Source organism: Amphiura filiformis, chromosome 18 (genome assembly GCF_039555335.1).
Source record: "Amphiura filiformis chromosome 18, Afil_fr2py, whole genome shotgun sequence".
In the NCBI taxonomy this organism is placed as follows: Eukaryota; Metazoa; Echinodermata; class Ophiuroidea; order Amphilepidida; family Amphiuridae; genus Amphiura; species Amphiura filiformis.
In genome coordinates, this window is record NC_092645.1 from 28038937 (window position 1) to 28052093 (window position 13157).

The window sequence follows — 13157 nt, forward strand, 5'->3', positions numbered from 1 at the left end:
AAACAAACATAATAAACTGTGTGTTTCCGATCGATGTTAAAATGTCTTGCTAACAGTATTCTGCTTCGCTTAGTTTGATAAAAACGAGTTGTCTGGTGTATAAGGTTTACCCGGTGTACAGTCATGTCCTGTACAGCTTTCCGTCGTGACATGATGCGCCGTCATCAGCGGTTCATAGTTCATTAGTCCTCCACTCAACGTCTGTGTATACATGTATTTTCCATTGCAAGCAGAACTACGGACCAGGTTTTGGAAGGAAAATTATCCTGAATTTCAGTTTATAAAACCGACAGTGCATGGTAAGTTTATGAGGCTTCCTGCATTATCATTTTAATGGTTAGCAAGACTGAAGAAAACACCATATCGTTGTAAAAAGATTACTTTTAGTAATTCCATTGATATATTAAAATACCCCCGGAAAATTCCGTATTGGAATATATATGGGGTATATCATATCGTTATGAACACGGCAGAGTGCCGAATACGCAGAATTGCTGTTCTGAGTAAACGGCGTTTGAAAATCTTGGTACCATTCCATTGGTCCTTCTAAAAATTGAGAACATTAATGAGCACTCATTTGAAATGTATATTGTAGAAGAGAATGTGCACGAATTATTTGCAATATTTAAATGTTCTGAAACAATAGATATCATCCCTTCAAATGGGTATTTACAGCTATTCGGCTTTATGCTGAATCCAAAATGTCTCTATCGCTGCACAAATAGTTGTATACGAGGTCGAATACGCATTCAACTACGTGTACAACTATAGCACGCATTCTTGATTTTGGGCTTTTGTGTAGAAATGATTGGTTTATCAAAGGCTGTAGACTTTATATTTGATTTATAAGTTATAAAATAGTCATCACTGTAATATTTAGCAAAACCTGAGGATTTTACACCAAAAATAACAACATTGGCCTATATTTTGCATACAATTTTTGGGATTTTACGAGGGCGCACTCACATTATTAAGCCATAGCGATATCATGTGGGGAATGTTTGTACTTACATTGGTACCACTGGATAGAAGACACCTATAATAGCTATCCATTGGTATCAAATATAAAAGTATAGAACATTTAATATAGAAAATTCGGGGTTTCCAGCTATACAATACTACAGATCATCCTGATTTGTACAGGGAAGTATACGATTCGTCTATTGGTCGAATTCATTAGTTGCACTCAGGCGCGATTCGTCCAAATCAAAATTTTGGTATCTACGTCAGTGAGTAACATTTACCATTAATTTTTGGTGGAAATAAAAGATCACCTGAAACATAATCATAAGCATACAATAACTCAATTTACTCAAAATTCTCGATTCGTCACTCTGCCGAATTCATAACGATATAATTATCACATTTTTATAATAAACCCTGTGGGGCTAATCGGAGCATGCTATACTAAATATCGTGTTAAATGTTCTCGTTTAAAACAATGTGCACCCAGGTTGTTTACAAGTTAATCAGGCTTAGTATTTCTCATTCATTTGGATGAGAAAGCATGTACAGGGTTGAAAGTTGCATAGAAATAAGAACATTTTCAATTCTCATATAGGCCTATATATTTCAGTTGTCCAATTCTCATCGCTTTTGAAAGAATTCTCGTTTAAATTTCCACTAGTGTATGACCCGGGCGTAAAATTTCCGAAATTACTTGCCCACACCCAGGCCTCCAGAAAAATTTCTGCTGTCTGGCAACTTGATGACAAGTGCTCATTTTCTATGAAATAACTGAAATAGGCGTATGTGCGCGTAGCAGACATCACGAGCGCGAAGCGCGAATCATAACGGTCGGGTTCCAGGGTTTAGATGATCTCTCGTGTCTGAGCCTTATTTTGGAACAGTTTTCTATAAAAAATTTACACCCTTTTTCACAAATATTTTCGATGTCAGTATCAGATCGGATGTCGGTAAAAAAAATTCAAAAAACAATTTTTTTTATTTTTTAACATTTTTTTAGAAGTTTTCTACAACTTTGAAGAACCACTGGACCTATTCTGAAGGGCTAGGATTATTCACAGTTAATTTGAAAAAAATTACAGTTTGTTATCCTTAATAATATTAATATGCAAACCATTAACTTGTGTTTACCTCTGCATCTATCACATATTATAAATGCATGGAAAACCAATGGATCTATTATGCCTTGCAAGACTGCTCTTCTAATATGTTGCTGTAAAGCAGCCCTGGTGGGAGGAAGAGATGGCATCTGACGACCTTTGTGTGTAAAGAGAAGCTTTCGAACTTCGTTGATAGATGTGCATATTGTGGTCCTGTCATAGAGAAGTATAGTGAAATACTCCAATGAAGCTTCTGTCTCTTCAGATATTTGCTCTGGTGAATTGTGCAGTTCATAGAAGGTTGCAGTGAATTCATCATGTGATGCCCATACTTGCAGTCTTCTTTCCTACTTGGGCAAATTAGGATACAGTGTCGCAGCCTGTGAACGCATGAAACACCGGAAGTGCCACATATTTCAGTGGTCCAAGTGATGCACATATCTCATGAGCAGGGATGTAGCGGAAGTTCGTGCCAGTACCAAATTCAATCCAAAGTTCTGTTCCATACTGCAGTTACTGTCCGTTTTCCTATACACAATACACAGTGCTCTTTCCCATTGACGCGTGACCTTTACAAATAGCCCTACGTTAACAGTATGGGGATATGACTAGTTAACGTCGCTGTGTGAAAAATAACCGGCCAATATTAAAAGTACTCTTCTAAAGTTCTAGAAAATATAGTTTTTAACATGTCCTAAATTTTAGCTAATTTAGATGTTTGGAAATATTCGTACTTTGGTGTTTTAGTTAATGTTATAGGTAATAGTACATTGCCTAGTTAACGTCGCTGTGTGAAAAATAACCGGCCAATATTAAAAGTACTCTTCTAAAATTCTAGACAATATAGTTTTGTAACATGTCCTAAATTTTTAGCTAATTTAGGTGTTTGGAGAGGGTCGTACTTTTGTGTTTTAGGAAGGACATGTAAACGACAGATAACACCAAAAATATGAAGAAATTATTTCCAAACCGTGTTAAGTCAAAAATCATTATGTTGCTCATTTTCAAGAATGCTGGTTTACAAAAAGCACACCATTGTCTGATTTCGTGAACAAAGCCACACATAACATTGTTTCCTTTCGTTTCCTTTATAATCGGTTACCCAACTGAAGCTATGAATACCAGCTTTATTGCGATATCGCACATGAAAACAGTCACTTGTGCACAACCAGAGAAGATCCGATTTAATCAGTTGAGCTGTTTCAATGAGTGTTATCTTGGTTTAATAGCTTTTAATGGGGTTAAGTCCTGCAAAGGTCGAGATGAATTCTACTGCAGACATGACTGCATCATGCTTCTTAGCTTTGGCAGAGCAGCTACTGCAAGCACAACTACGTCAATATCTACTGTTCGAACGAGGATCCTTTGAAAGCCCAGCATGATGGAATCTGCAACGTGAACCATGATTCTGGAATCAGCTTCTTCATGGTTGCAAGGAGCTAAGTTGGTCATTTCTTGAGCAGGGGCACTGAGTGCAGTGTCGCCATTGGTAACAACGAGAGAGTTTTCTGCAGTTGTACTTGTTATAAGTTAACTGTTAAGGAGTTTGAACAACTCTGTCTTGTTGTCATTCAAGCGGAGGAACTGTTTCCAGTTCCTTGGTACGGGACTAGACAACTCCACACGTCTTCTTTGAGTTGGTCCTGTACTACGCTTTTCTCTGGTTTGTGCTTTTAGACTGTTGTCGAAGTACTGGTCCCACACAATGTCTACTCTTTGAGCCAGATTTTGATCCCTCTTGATGTAAGGAACAAACACTTTTGCTGTGTAGTCACCAAATGTCTTGCATCCGACAGGTTTTAGAATGCTGACGAGTACCGCACCATCCATGATGCTCACATCAGTCCTTGGCCTTGCATTACATGTAGTCTCCACATGTTGCTCAAGACAATGCATAAGGTGAGACTTCTGCAACGGCAAACGAAGCTATAAGAAGATATAGATGGTGGAAATGGGTGGTTCTTGTGGCTGAAAAAGTTGTCCAAGTCACCATCTCTTGTCTGGTATGCAATATACAGCCTTGTGAAAAGAGCAGAGTCACTTTGGAGAAGGGTGACTTTTGAATCTGCCTTATTGGAGCGTTGTGATTGCTTGTTGAACAGTACTACCTTGTTTCTGGTGATGGTAGCTGTTATTGGCTTGCTGTTTGTCTCCAAACGCTCCTCCACAAAGGTTGCATACTGCTCTTGAACTTTTGATTGTATGGATGTGGGGCACTCAATTGATTCCTTATCCATTATGTCCCTTGAGTGTAGTCTCAGAAAGTCTGAATTCTCCTCCTCAAATGGGTTTCCCATGTCATCGATTACATCCACCAGTGAAGTGAGTTGTTTGGCAAATAGTCTCTGGGTAGCACCCGTTTGCTCATGGTGGTTTGTTTGACTAGCATTCTCGCTTTTTCCAACAATGGATGCTTCAAACTCAGAAATGACGCGAATGAGTTCTGACCCAGCTACAGCCCATCGCAAAAGAGCGTCTGCATCCTGTGTTAGTCTTTCATCACTCCGTTATTTTGCTCATGGCCATGGTCAATGGCGATCAAGGAGAATTTTCTCTGAGACTTGGCCAGAACGAACTTGCCATTCCGGAATTCTTTAGCAAACATCAGGATGGGTTGCATCGAGGACACACATGTCTCTTACATGAACATCCATCGGGCATAGTGTGTGTGGTTTAGACTGAAGAACCAAGGTATCAGCTTGGTTTATAGTGCGTCTACGTACAGATCAAAGTCTCCTATGCGCAAAGAACGCACAAGTGCCAACATTAGCAGCTCCAACTCAAGTATTGTGTACCAGTATAGGAACTGAGGATGCTTATCCTTCCGTCGTGTACACCAGCAGCTGAAACTCTCTGGGGGACCTTAGAGGAGGTTGTCCAAATACAAATCGTATGCTTTCCTCAGGAGGATGTGTAATGCACAAGCAGAAACTTGATGGGCATGTCGGGTACGGGTGACATGGGATGCTTTCAGGAACGATTCAGCAATTCCAGGAGTTGCAATTTCTGCCTCTTGTAGAGCCGCCACCCAGCCACTACCTTCCAACCAGTGGCCCAAGGCTTTGTTGGCGGTCATCTCTGTGTGCAGTCCCCCAAGAAGCAGTACAAACTTGTCTTCGCCATACAGATTGTCCATGGACCATTCAGTGTAACTGCTTCATTTTGGCAAAGAGAGGTTGGTCAACTGTTATCACTGGAGTCTGACCAGAGTTGGCATATTGCACAGCGGTGTGAATTACGTCAAAGCAGTGACACACCATTAAAGGAGAACTGGCTTCTTCAGCAAAGAGGGGCAGCATTGCATTTTTGGTTCTGGTATATATAGATGACTGGCATGATATGCTGCCCAAGATATGTTGGACTCAGAGGATATTTCATCTTCATGCAGGCTCTCAACATGCCGTTGCCCCATCGTCACACCCATCAGATTTCCGTTCTTGACACGGTCCAATTTGCTCGAACTAAACTTTAAGCTACATGATTTATTCCACTATGATATCATTTTGCTCCTGAAAAGTGACTTCTATACCATTTCCACTGTTTAATCGACTGATATCTATTTGTACTGGCATGCGATTTAGTTTACTAAATTGAGTAATGTTTTCAGCCATGGTTTTATAGCTTTCAGCAGTGGGGCTTGTCAACTTTTCTCTGCCTTTTTCTTGACAAAGAGCACACTTAGTCCAGTCAGTTGTCTGGATAGGGGTAATTGAAGGGCTTGCCATTTTTAGCTTGCTTGTATAGGCCGGATAACTATCACTATACTACCCACCACCACTCAGCCTTTGACCCTAAACATTAAAGCTGATGAGTAAATGAGTCAATAATTATGTACATTAAGATCATTGTGTACTTAGGAACTGCTACGGCGTGATGCTAGTATCTCAATTTAAATGGAGATGTTAATATACACATTAAAACCAATCAGAGGGACAATTGCTAGGGAAATATGTTAATATGTACTGGTTGCTAGGCAAAATAGTGTCTAGTAACGGTAAAAACCTATTAAAAGTACTCCAAATGCATGTAAACATGAAGATTGATATGTTAGGCATAACAATACAGGAGTATCCGCCATATAATGTGGTCTCTGAACGCCGTATATGCTGGTTTCTATGCAAAGTATGTTGCCTAGCAACCGTTGCTAAGGAACGCAGAATTCAAATTGGCACTACCCCTGAAAATGTTTGTAATGTTGTTACGAGTACTTGTGCCAAGTTTCATGCTTTTACCACTTTCTGAGCAATTCATTATGCAGTTACTGTCCGTTTTTCCTATTCAGTGCACACACAGCGCTCCAATTGATGATTGACCTTTAGCTCACTCACTGTACTGTAGGTATCAGCAATAGACTAGTTAGTAGGCTGGAGGGAAAACCCTTCACCCAATAATAGCCATAGAGGCTCACATGTGAATTATAATGTTCATCCTTATTATACTACAATTTGAAGTAAAAAATGTCACGGAAAAGCTGTTGTCGAGCTGTTTTTCCGAAGAGAGTCTTCCAAAATTTCATAACAGTCGGACGTGTAATTTTTATGGCAAATTGTGCTCAACAGCTGACTAGAGATAGCTCCAACTTCGAGCGAGCACCATCCTGTGATCGGTTTGATCAATTTTTGCCATAGAAGCTGTAAAAAAACTTCAATTCTTTCCCTCTATGGTCATCTAAAAATGATTAAAATGCGATTTTGGGAAGATTGTTGTCGAGCCCTCCCAAATATGGAGTTCTGACTGCCCGATAGGGAGCTAAAAATGGAAAAACTTTTTCCAAACCGTGTTAAGTCTAAAACGACATGTTTCTCATTTACTTGTGTGATACGATCACAATACATATGACAAGTTTGACATGAGTTGTACCACCAACATGGCTGGATAACAATATGCAGACTTTTGTTCTCATTTCGGGAACAAAGGCCACGCTCAGTATTGTAAATGTGCGTTTGCTTTGTAATGGTGTATCCAACTGAAATTATAATACCTATTTCATCACAGCACATTGCGATATCGCACAGGAAATCAGAAACATATGTTTATGGATTTAACCAGGGATATGAGACACATCCCTGATTTAACATAGTTGAGCTGTTTTGAATGAGGTTTATCTTGGTGTAATGGGGTTTAAGTCTTGCAAAGGTCGTGGTGAATTCTGCTGAAGACATGACTGCATAATGTTTTACACCAATTACATACACTAAGACCTTATATCATGGACTATAGGCCTAGATATAATTATGCAATAGTGAACAGGAAATTTTATATTTAGCCTAAACGTTTGTGCGCCAAACCAAAAAATCGCTTACCCTACCCATTTTGGTTTGCCAAGCAATTCTTTCCACCCCCATGAATTTCTTCACCGGGATCATAATGATTACACAGCCCCTAATGTATGTTTACACTGCAATGTTCATGCTTTTTGCATAATTATAATATGATCACCTTGCTACTAAAAAGACAAAAGTCTTGATCCCGGGTCTTAAATCGATTGCACCTATATATTGCAGTTATATACCGTACTCTACTTGTTCTGTAAACCGCTGGAGAGCTGTTGTTCATATAGTTCATGAACATCCTAATTCCAGTTTGGCGAATGTATACAGGAATATCAATGAAGCTTAAAGAGAAAGCCCAATTCGCCAACGCAGTTCTTCTTCTGCATGGGGTGAACTAAACCTTCCTGGTTATCAAATTGATCAGTGACAAGGTTATCTCTGAATTTGGCAGGTGCAAAATTGATGTTATTGCATGAAAGAAAGAAAGAATCCTCAATCTTTTACATTTATTTCAGACGACGTGTAATTTTGTAACACATAAAAAGTTATACTCACTTATTTTTTTACTATCATAATTATTATTATAACAGATACATCATGGCTGCCTCGTTGACCTCTCAATCCTGTGACCTTACCAAATGCAGTAAATGCCATCAACTACTGAAGTCTCCCCGTAGTCTTCCGTGTTTACATAGCTACTGTGCAACCTGCTTAGACGACCAAGCCAAAGATTCACCTATAAGCAAAGTCAAATGTGCAACATGTAGAGAAGAATTCGACATCCCACCAGGTGGCTTGAAAGAATGGCAACCACTGGCGATTGTCCATCGGCTAACGGAGCAGAAGGCAATGCAGATGGAATTGATGTCAAAAGAAACGATTCACTGTACTTCGTGTGTGTGGTTCGGCGGAGAAGGTATTTTCATCATTTTAATTATCAGATTTAATTTATATATCTATTTCTTCTTTAACCTAGGACAGACTATCAGTAACCAACACTGGTCTCCCTTGCTGCCCAGGATACAATACAGTAAAACGATATATTTAATAAACACATAATAAATAAAACCATATAATGTTAGAATAATACATTTTACAACTGATCAATAATGCGGAAATTTGTTTGTGTAACACAAACTAGGCTAGATAAATATTATTATCCACGTGCATTATAAGCACACAGCTGTTTATGGATCAAAAAGTGTGCACTAATGCCTAAAGTGTAGACGCATATGATTCACAAACAAGTTCCCCTTTCTAAATGCAAATGTAAAACCCTAAAATATCCGGATTTCACAAAGGACTCACGACTTAACCATTTAGTACCCTTCTGTTATATTTCCTGGTTTTACCATTTACCTCATGCAGAACAACAGGAGGACAAACCAGTTCCACCTACTGCCATAGCTAGATGTCCGGAGTGTGACGACTACTTATGTAAACAATGTGTTGCCGTCCACAAATCACAACGACGCAGCAAAGACCATCCTATTATTACAATCGAAGAGCTTCGCGCAGGTAAGATCCCGGATGCCAGTGCTCATGAGCAAAAGATGTGCGTGAAACACAAAGGAGAGACCCTGTTGTTCTATTGTGAAACCTGCGACGTCCCCATCTGTCGCCAGTGCGTTGTGATTACACATCGTCATCCAGAACATAAACAAGCTGAGTTAGAACAGGTCGCCAAGGAGAAGAATGAACACATGCAACAGCTTCAAGAAAGCGCCGGAAAGAATGAGGAAGAAGTCAATAAGGCTTTGCAGGAAATCCGTAAGAGTAGACGAGATTTTGATCTGGCTATTTCCGAAGCTAAGATCCAGATCAAAGATACCGTTCAGAAATTGAAGTCTTCCTATCTAAAACGCCTTGATGAGGCACGGAAGGTCGTCGAGGAGGAATTAAACACCATAGAGAAGGAAGGGCTAGAAACCATAAAGACCGCTGATAACCAGCTGCTTTCCATCATATCCCGGGTATCAACAGCAAAGGCGATTACTAAAATACTGAAAGAAAGTGGATCCGAATGTGAGCTTGCGTCTGATTACGGGAGTCTGAAAGCTGTTTTACAAGAAGTTATTGAGGCAAACCCGGCTACGATCATTAACGCTGGTCAGAGTTTGACTGAAGTAAAATTCGAGGCAAACACGGTTCAGAATTCAGACAAGATTGTGATTGGTAGAGTTTGGTCGCGCGGAACACGACGTAATCGTGAGTTGAAAAAGATGCCTGTCTTGAAGATGGAATTCGGAAATGGAGGAAATGAGAAGCTAGCCCTTGCAATAGATGTTGCCGTGACACCAAGAGGAGATATCGCAGTATCGGATCACAGTGCAGGGAAAGTCAAGATTTATAACGCTGACGGTGCATTCAAGTCTGCATTCAACGTCAATGTAGGTGTCGACGCAGGGCAGACATCCAACCCATGGTGCATTCAGGTCGGCCCCGACAATTTGCTCTACATCACCGATAACGTATCACCATATGTGAAGATATTTGACTTGCAATGGACTTATAAACGTTATTTCCATACGGTATCACCAGATAACGTTGCTTACAACACGCGTGGATCAAGCCAAGTGTGTGGCTTAGTCTTCAACTTACAAGGCCATGTTCTTGCGGGGAATATCACACACAACTTCATAAGCTGCCATTCACTAGACGGAAAACACCTGAAGAGTATCAAGGTGACCATACAGCCATACTTTCTTGGCGTCACATCAAAAGGGAGCATCATAGTCAGTCCTTGCAGCGGATCCCGCGAAGTCCACATCATCGACAGCACAGGGACGATTCTGTCCAAACTTCAGACACCCATCGGTGTTTCATCCTGGAGTCCAACGGGTTTGGTAATAAGTACACGGTTTAAGATTGATGATGATGAAGACGAGGTGTTTGTAGCTGATCGCGGCAACGGACACGCCGTCTATCGATACTCCGCTTCTGGAAAGTACATCGGTTGCGTTACAAAAATGTTTTCAATGATATACGGCTTGGCGTTATCTGGTGATGACAATCTACTGTTAGTGACAGGTACCTCATCAGTGAAATGTTTTGAGATATAAAGTATTGAAATACCTAGAACTGTAACTGCACGTATATAGACATATCTTTTCTATACTGGTAGCATACAATTGTTTTGATTGCATGGCTTGCATTTTCCAAAACATCCATTTTGGGTAAATCTGTACATGATTCATGTAACCACTTTTGTGAAATTGTGCATGTATGTTTGGATTTTAAAACTGTAATTCTATATAAATAATTCTTATATACCAAAAAGAAGACCGTTTGGACGGGAAAAGGCTGTCACATTGTTTCTGATTTCAGCAATCACCTATCCTAATTAATGAATAAATTCATTATGTAATTATATTAACCTCCGTATAAATAGGTTAAATTAGTTCTATTCCTGTGTTGTTACATAATATTGTAATAATGATTTTGGCCAAGTATAGTCAGTAACGTCAGTGCTTATCTCGAATCACGAGCGTTTGGTCAAATTCAAAGCGCTGCTGTTTAATGACACTGAATTGCGAAAAAGCTACGACGCACAGCGCCACACCAGGTAAATATTTTTTGTTTTATACAGGCGGTAAATGAACAATAGAAATACGCCCTGCAGTGAATAACTTGGATTTGAAATATCACCGTCAGGCGCTACTGAGTTACACATTAAGCTGAATTATACTCCGTTGCTGAGCGATTGGTATTTGACCAATAAGGTAGCTCGCTTTTCCCGGAGTTCTATCTCATTGGCCAAAAACCAATATCGATAACTCCCAGCGATGTAGTATAAATTCAGCTATGAGTTGCCTGTCAAAATCCTATTGTTGCACATCAGACAATAAGCTTGTAGTGTCTCACTGTCTGTATAGATTTGAAAACTCAATGACAATGAGGAACACATTCCTAAACCACTTAGTTGCATTGAGATGGTTTGAATGACGTCACTTGAAATCATTTCTGGTATTTATTCCTAGCTATAATGTATAAAGAGAAACATAATTATTTACTATCGCAACCGCAAAGTTGGTCAAATCATTTATACGATCTTTGATCCGAATTGTCACGGTGATGCTGCTTGCGCATTATTTAAGTTGAGCCAGTGTGTTAATGATCTGCAGGCTTGGATGCTTAGAAATAGATTGAAACTCAATCAATCTAAGACTGAGTTTTTTATTGCTTCATCTGCTCACCACTATAAGACCCTGCAATATCTCACCCTTCATCTTGGTAATCAGGAAAATCCATCTTCCCCTAGCATCCGTAACCTGGGTGTTATTTTTGATTACTCCATGACAATGGCTGATCACACTACCAATTTGTCTCGTACCATTAACTGGCAGCTGCGAAATCTAAATCGTATCCGTAATAGATACCGACACTTGTCATAACATTGTCCGCACTCTCATTTTATCCAAACTGGACTATTGTAACTTACTCTTCAATGATATGGATAAAAAACACCTAAACCGTCTTCAAGTCCTCCAAAATAAGTCTGCCCGTCTTATCTTCAGGCAACCGAGTCGCAGTCATGCCTCTCCTCTTCTCCAATCTCTCCACTGGTTGCCTGTTGCCCAAAGAATACAGTTCAAGAGTCTTCTCCAGACATTCAAAGCTTTTCACACCCAATCACCTGATTACATCTCTTCTTATTTTCAACCTCGGACCCACAAAACATCTTATGCGCTTCGATCTGACGCTGCTGTCACATTTGAAGTGCCTCGTTCCAAGAAAGAAGCTGGCGATCGCGCCTTTTCAACAGTGGGGCCGCGCCTTTGGAACGAGTTGCCCACCATTGTCCGAGGTCAAGAAAATATTACCACGTTCAAGAATCTCCTTAAAACTCACCTCTTTCCCACTCATTAGCTCTTTTTCCTTTCTTGTCTTTCTCTCTTTTAGCGCTTTGCCTACTTTTGTAAAAGGCGCTTCATAAATCACATTGTTTATGTTTATGTTTATGTTTACTATTGATATTCCGAGGGTTGAGAGCCAGAAAGCCTTTACTCAAAATCACCTGCTCCCCCCAAGAGCATAAAGTCGCCAGGACACTATAGAAATGACGGTCCATTAATCATGACAAAATTCAATAGAACACAAATTAAATTCTGGAGGAAATATTGATTTTTAAGACCAAAGCAAAAAGGGTATAAAATAAAGATTCCAAATCTGATATATCTCAGAAAGTTATTTTGTAAACTTTATGCTCATTTTGTGAGAGCTGGTTATTGTGAGTTAAGGCTTTCTGGCTATCAACCCTCGACTTATTGAATTCCAACATCTTGATCTGGGTAGAAATCCATGAATATATCCCGTCATTTTTGATCTTTGTAAAAATCTATTGTAAGGCTTGCAGTTGAATATATGTGTTGAAAGAATATGGTAAGCTTTCTTTTTGCTCGCTACGCTTGCAAATTTGGAGGACTTTTTGTATACCTTTGCAAACTTCGCAAACCCCTGCGCGCGGGCCTGGTTTCATGTAAATTATGTGTCTACTGTCTGTCCAATTAACTTAGACAACCAGTTTTTGTTACTTATTTGAACAAATATCTACTTTCAGAGAAAGTCATGAAAGAAAAGTGTTAACATTTGCTGAGACCTAACGGGATTTTTGTGTTTCCAAAGCATTGAGTGAGAGTTTACCTAAAATGTGACCATCCAGCACAACTGAGCCCGGATATGATAGAGTGAATCCCCTGGCCCTCTATAATTATGCACAAAAGATCGAGTCCCCTTAATGTTATAATTAAGTAAGACTTGGGAATTTCCAAGATTACATCATGTGTTGTAAAATAGCTATCGAAAAAAGTTAAGTATT

General features: G+C 39.6%; 1 protein-coding gene across 1 annotated transcript; it reads left to right on the forward strand.

Moving 5' to 3' along the window:
* The first annotated feature begins 204 nt into the window (after positions 1 to 204).
* On the forward strand, positions 205 to 10598 carry LOC140139424 (uncharacterized). Its single transcript, XM_072161183.1, has 3 exons — positions 205 to 299; positions 7930 to 8255; positions 8708 to 10598. Exons 2-3 carry the CDS (start codon positions 7937 to 7939, stop codon positions 10399 to 10401), a joined length of 2013 nt encoding a protein of 670 aa, XP_072017284.1. The 5' UTR covers positions 205 to 299; positions 7930 to 7936; the 3' UTR covers positions 10402 to 10598.
* The last annotated feature ends 2559 nt before the right edge of the window (positions 10599 to 13157 follow it).

Bases quoted from the DNA above. Each gene is read 5' to 3' on its own strand.
- LOC140139424 (XM_072161183.1), top strand. From the start codon at position 7,937: ATGGCTGCCTCGTTGACCTCTCAATCCTGTGACCTTACCAAATGCAGT. The intron at 8,256-8,707 runs GTATTTTCATCA...TACCTCATGCAG, and splicing joins TGTGTGGTTCGGCGGAGAAG to AACAACAGGAGGACAAACCA.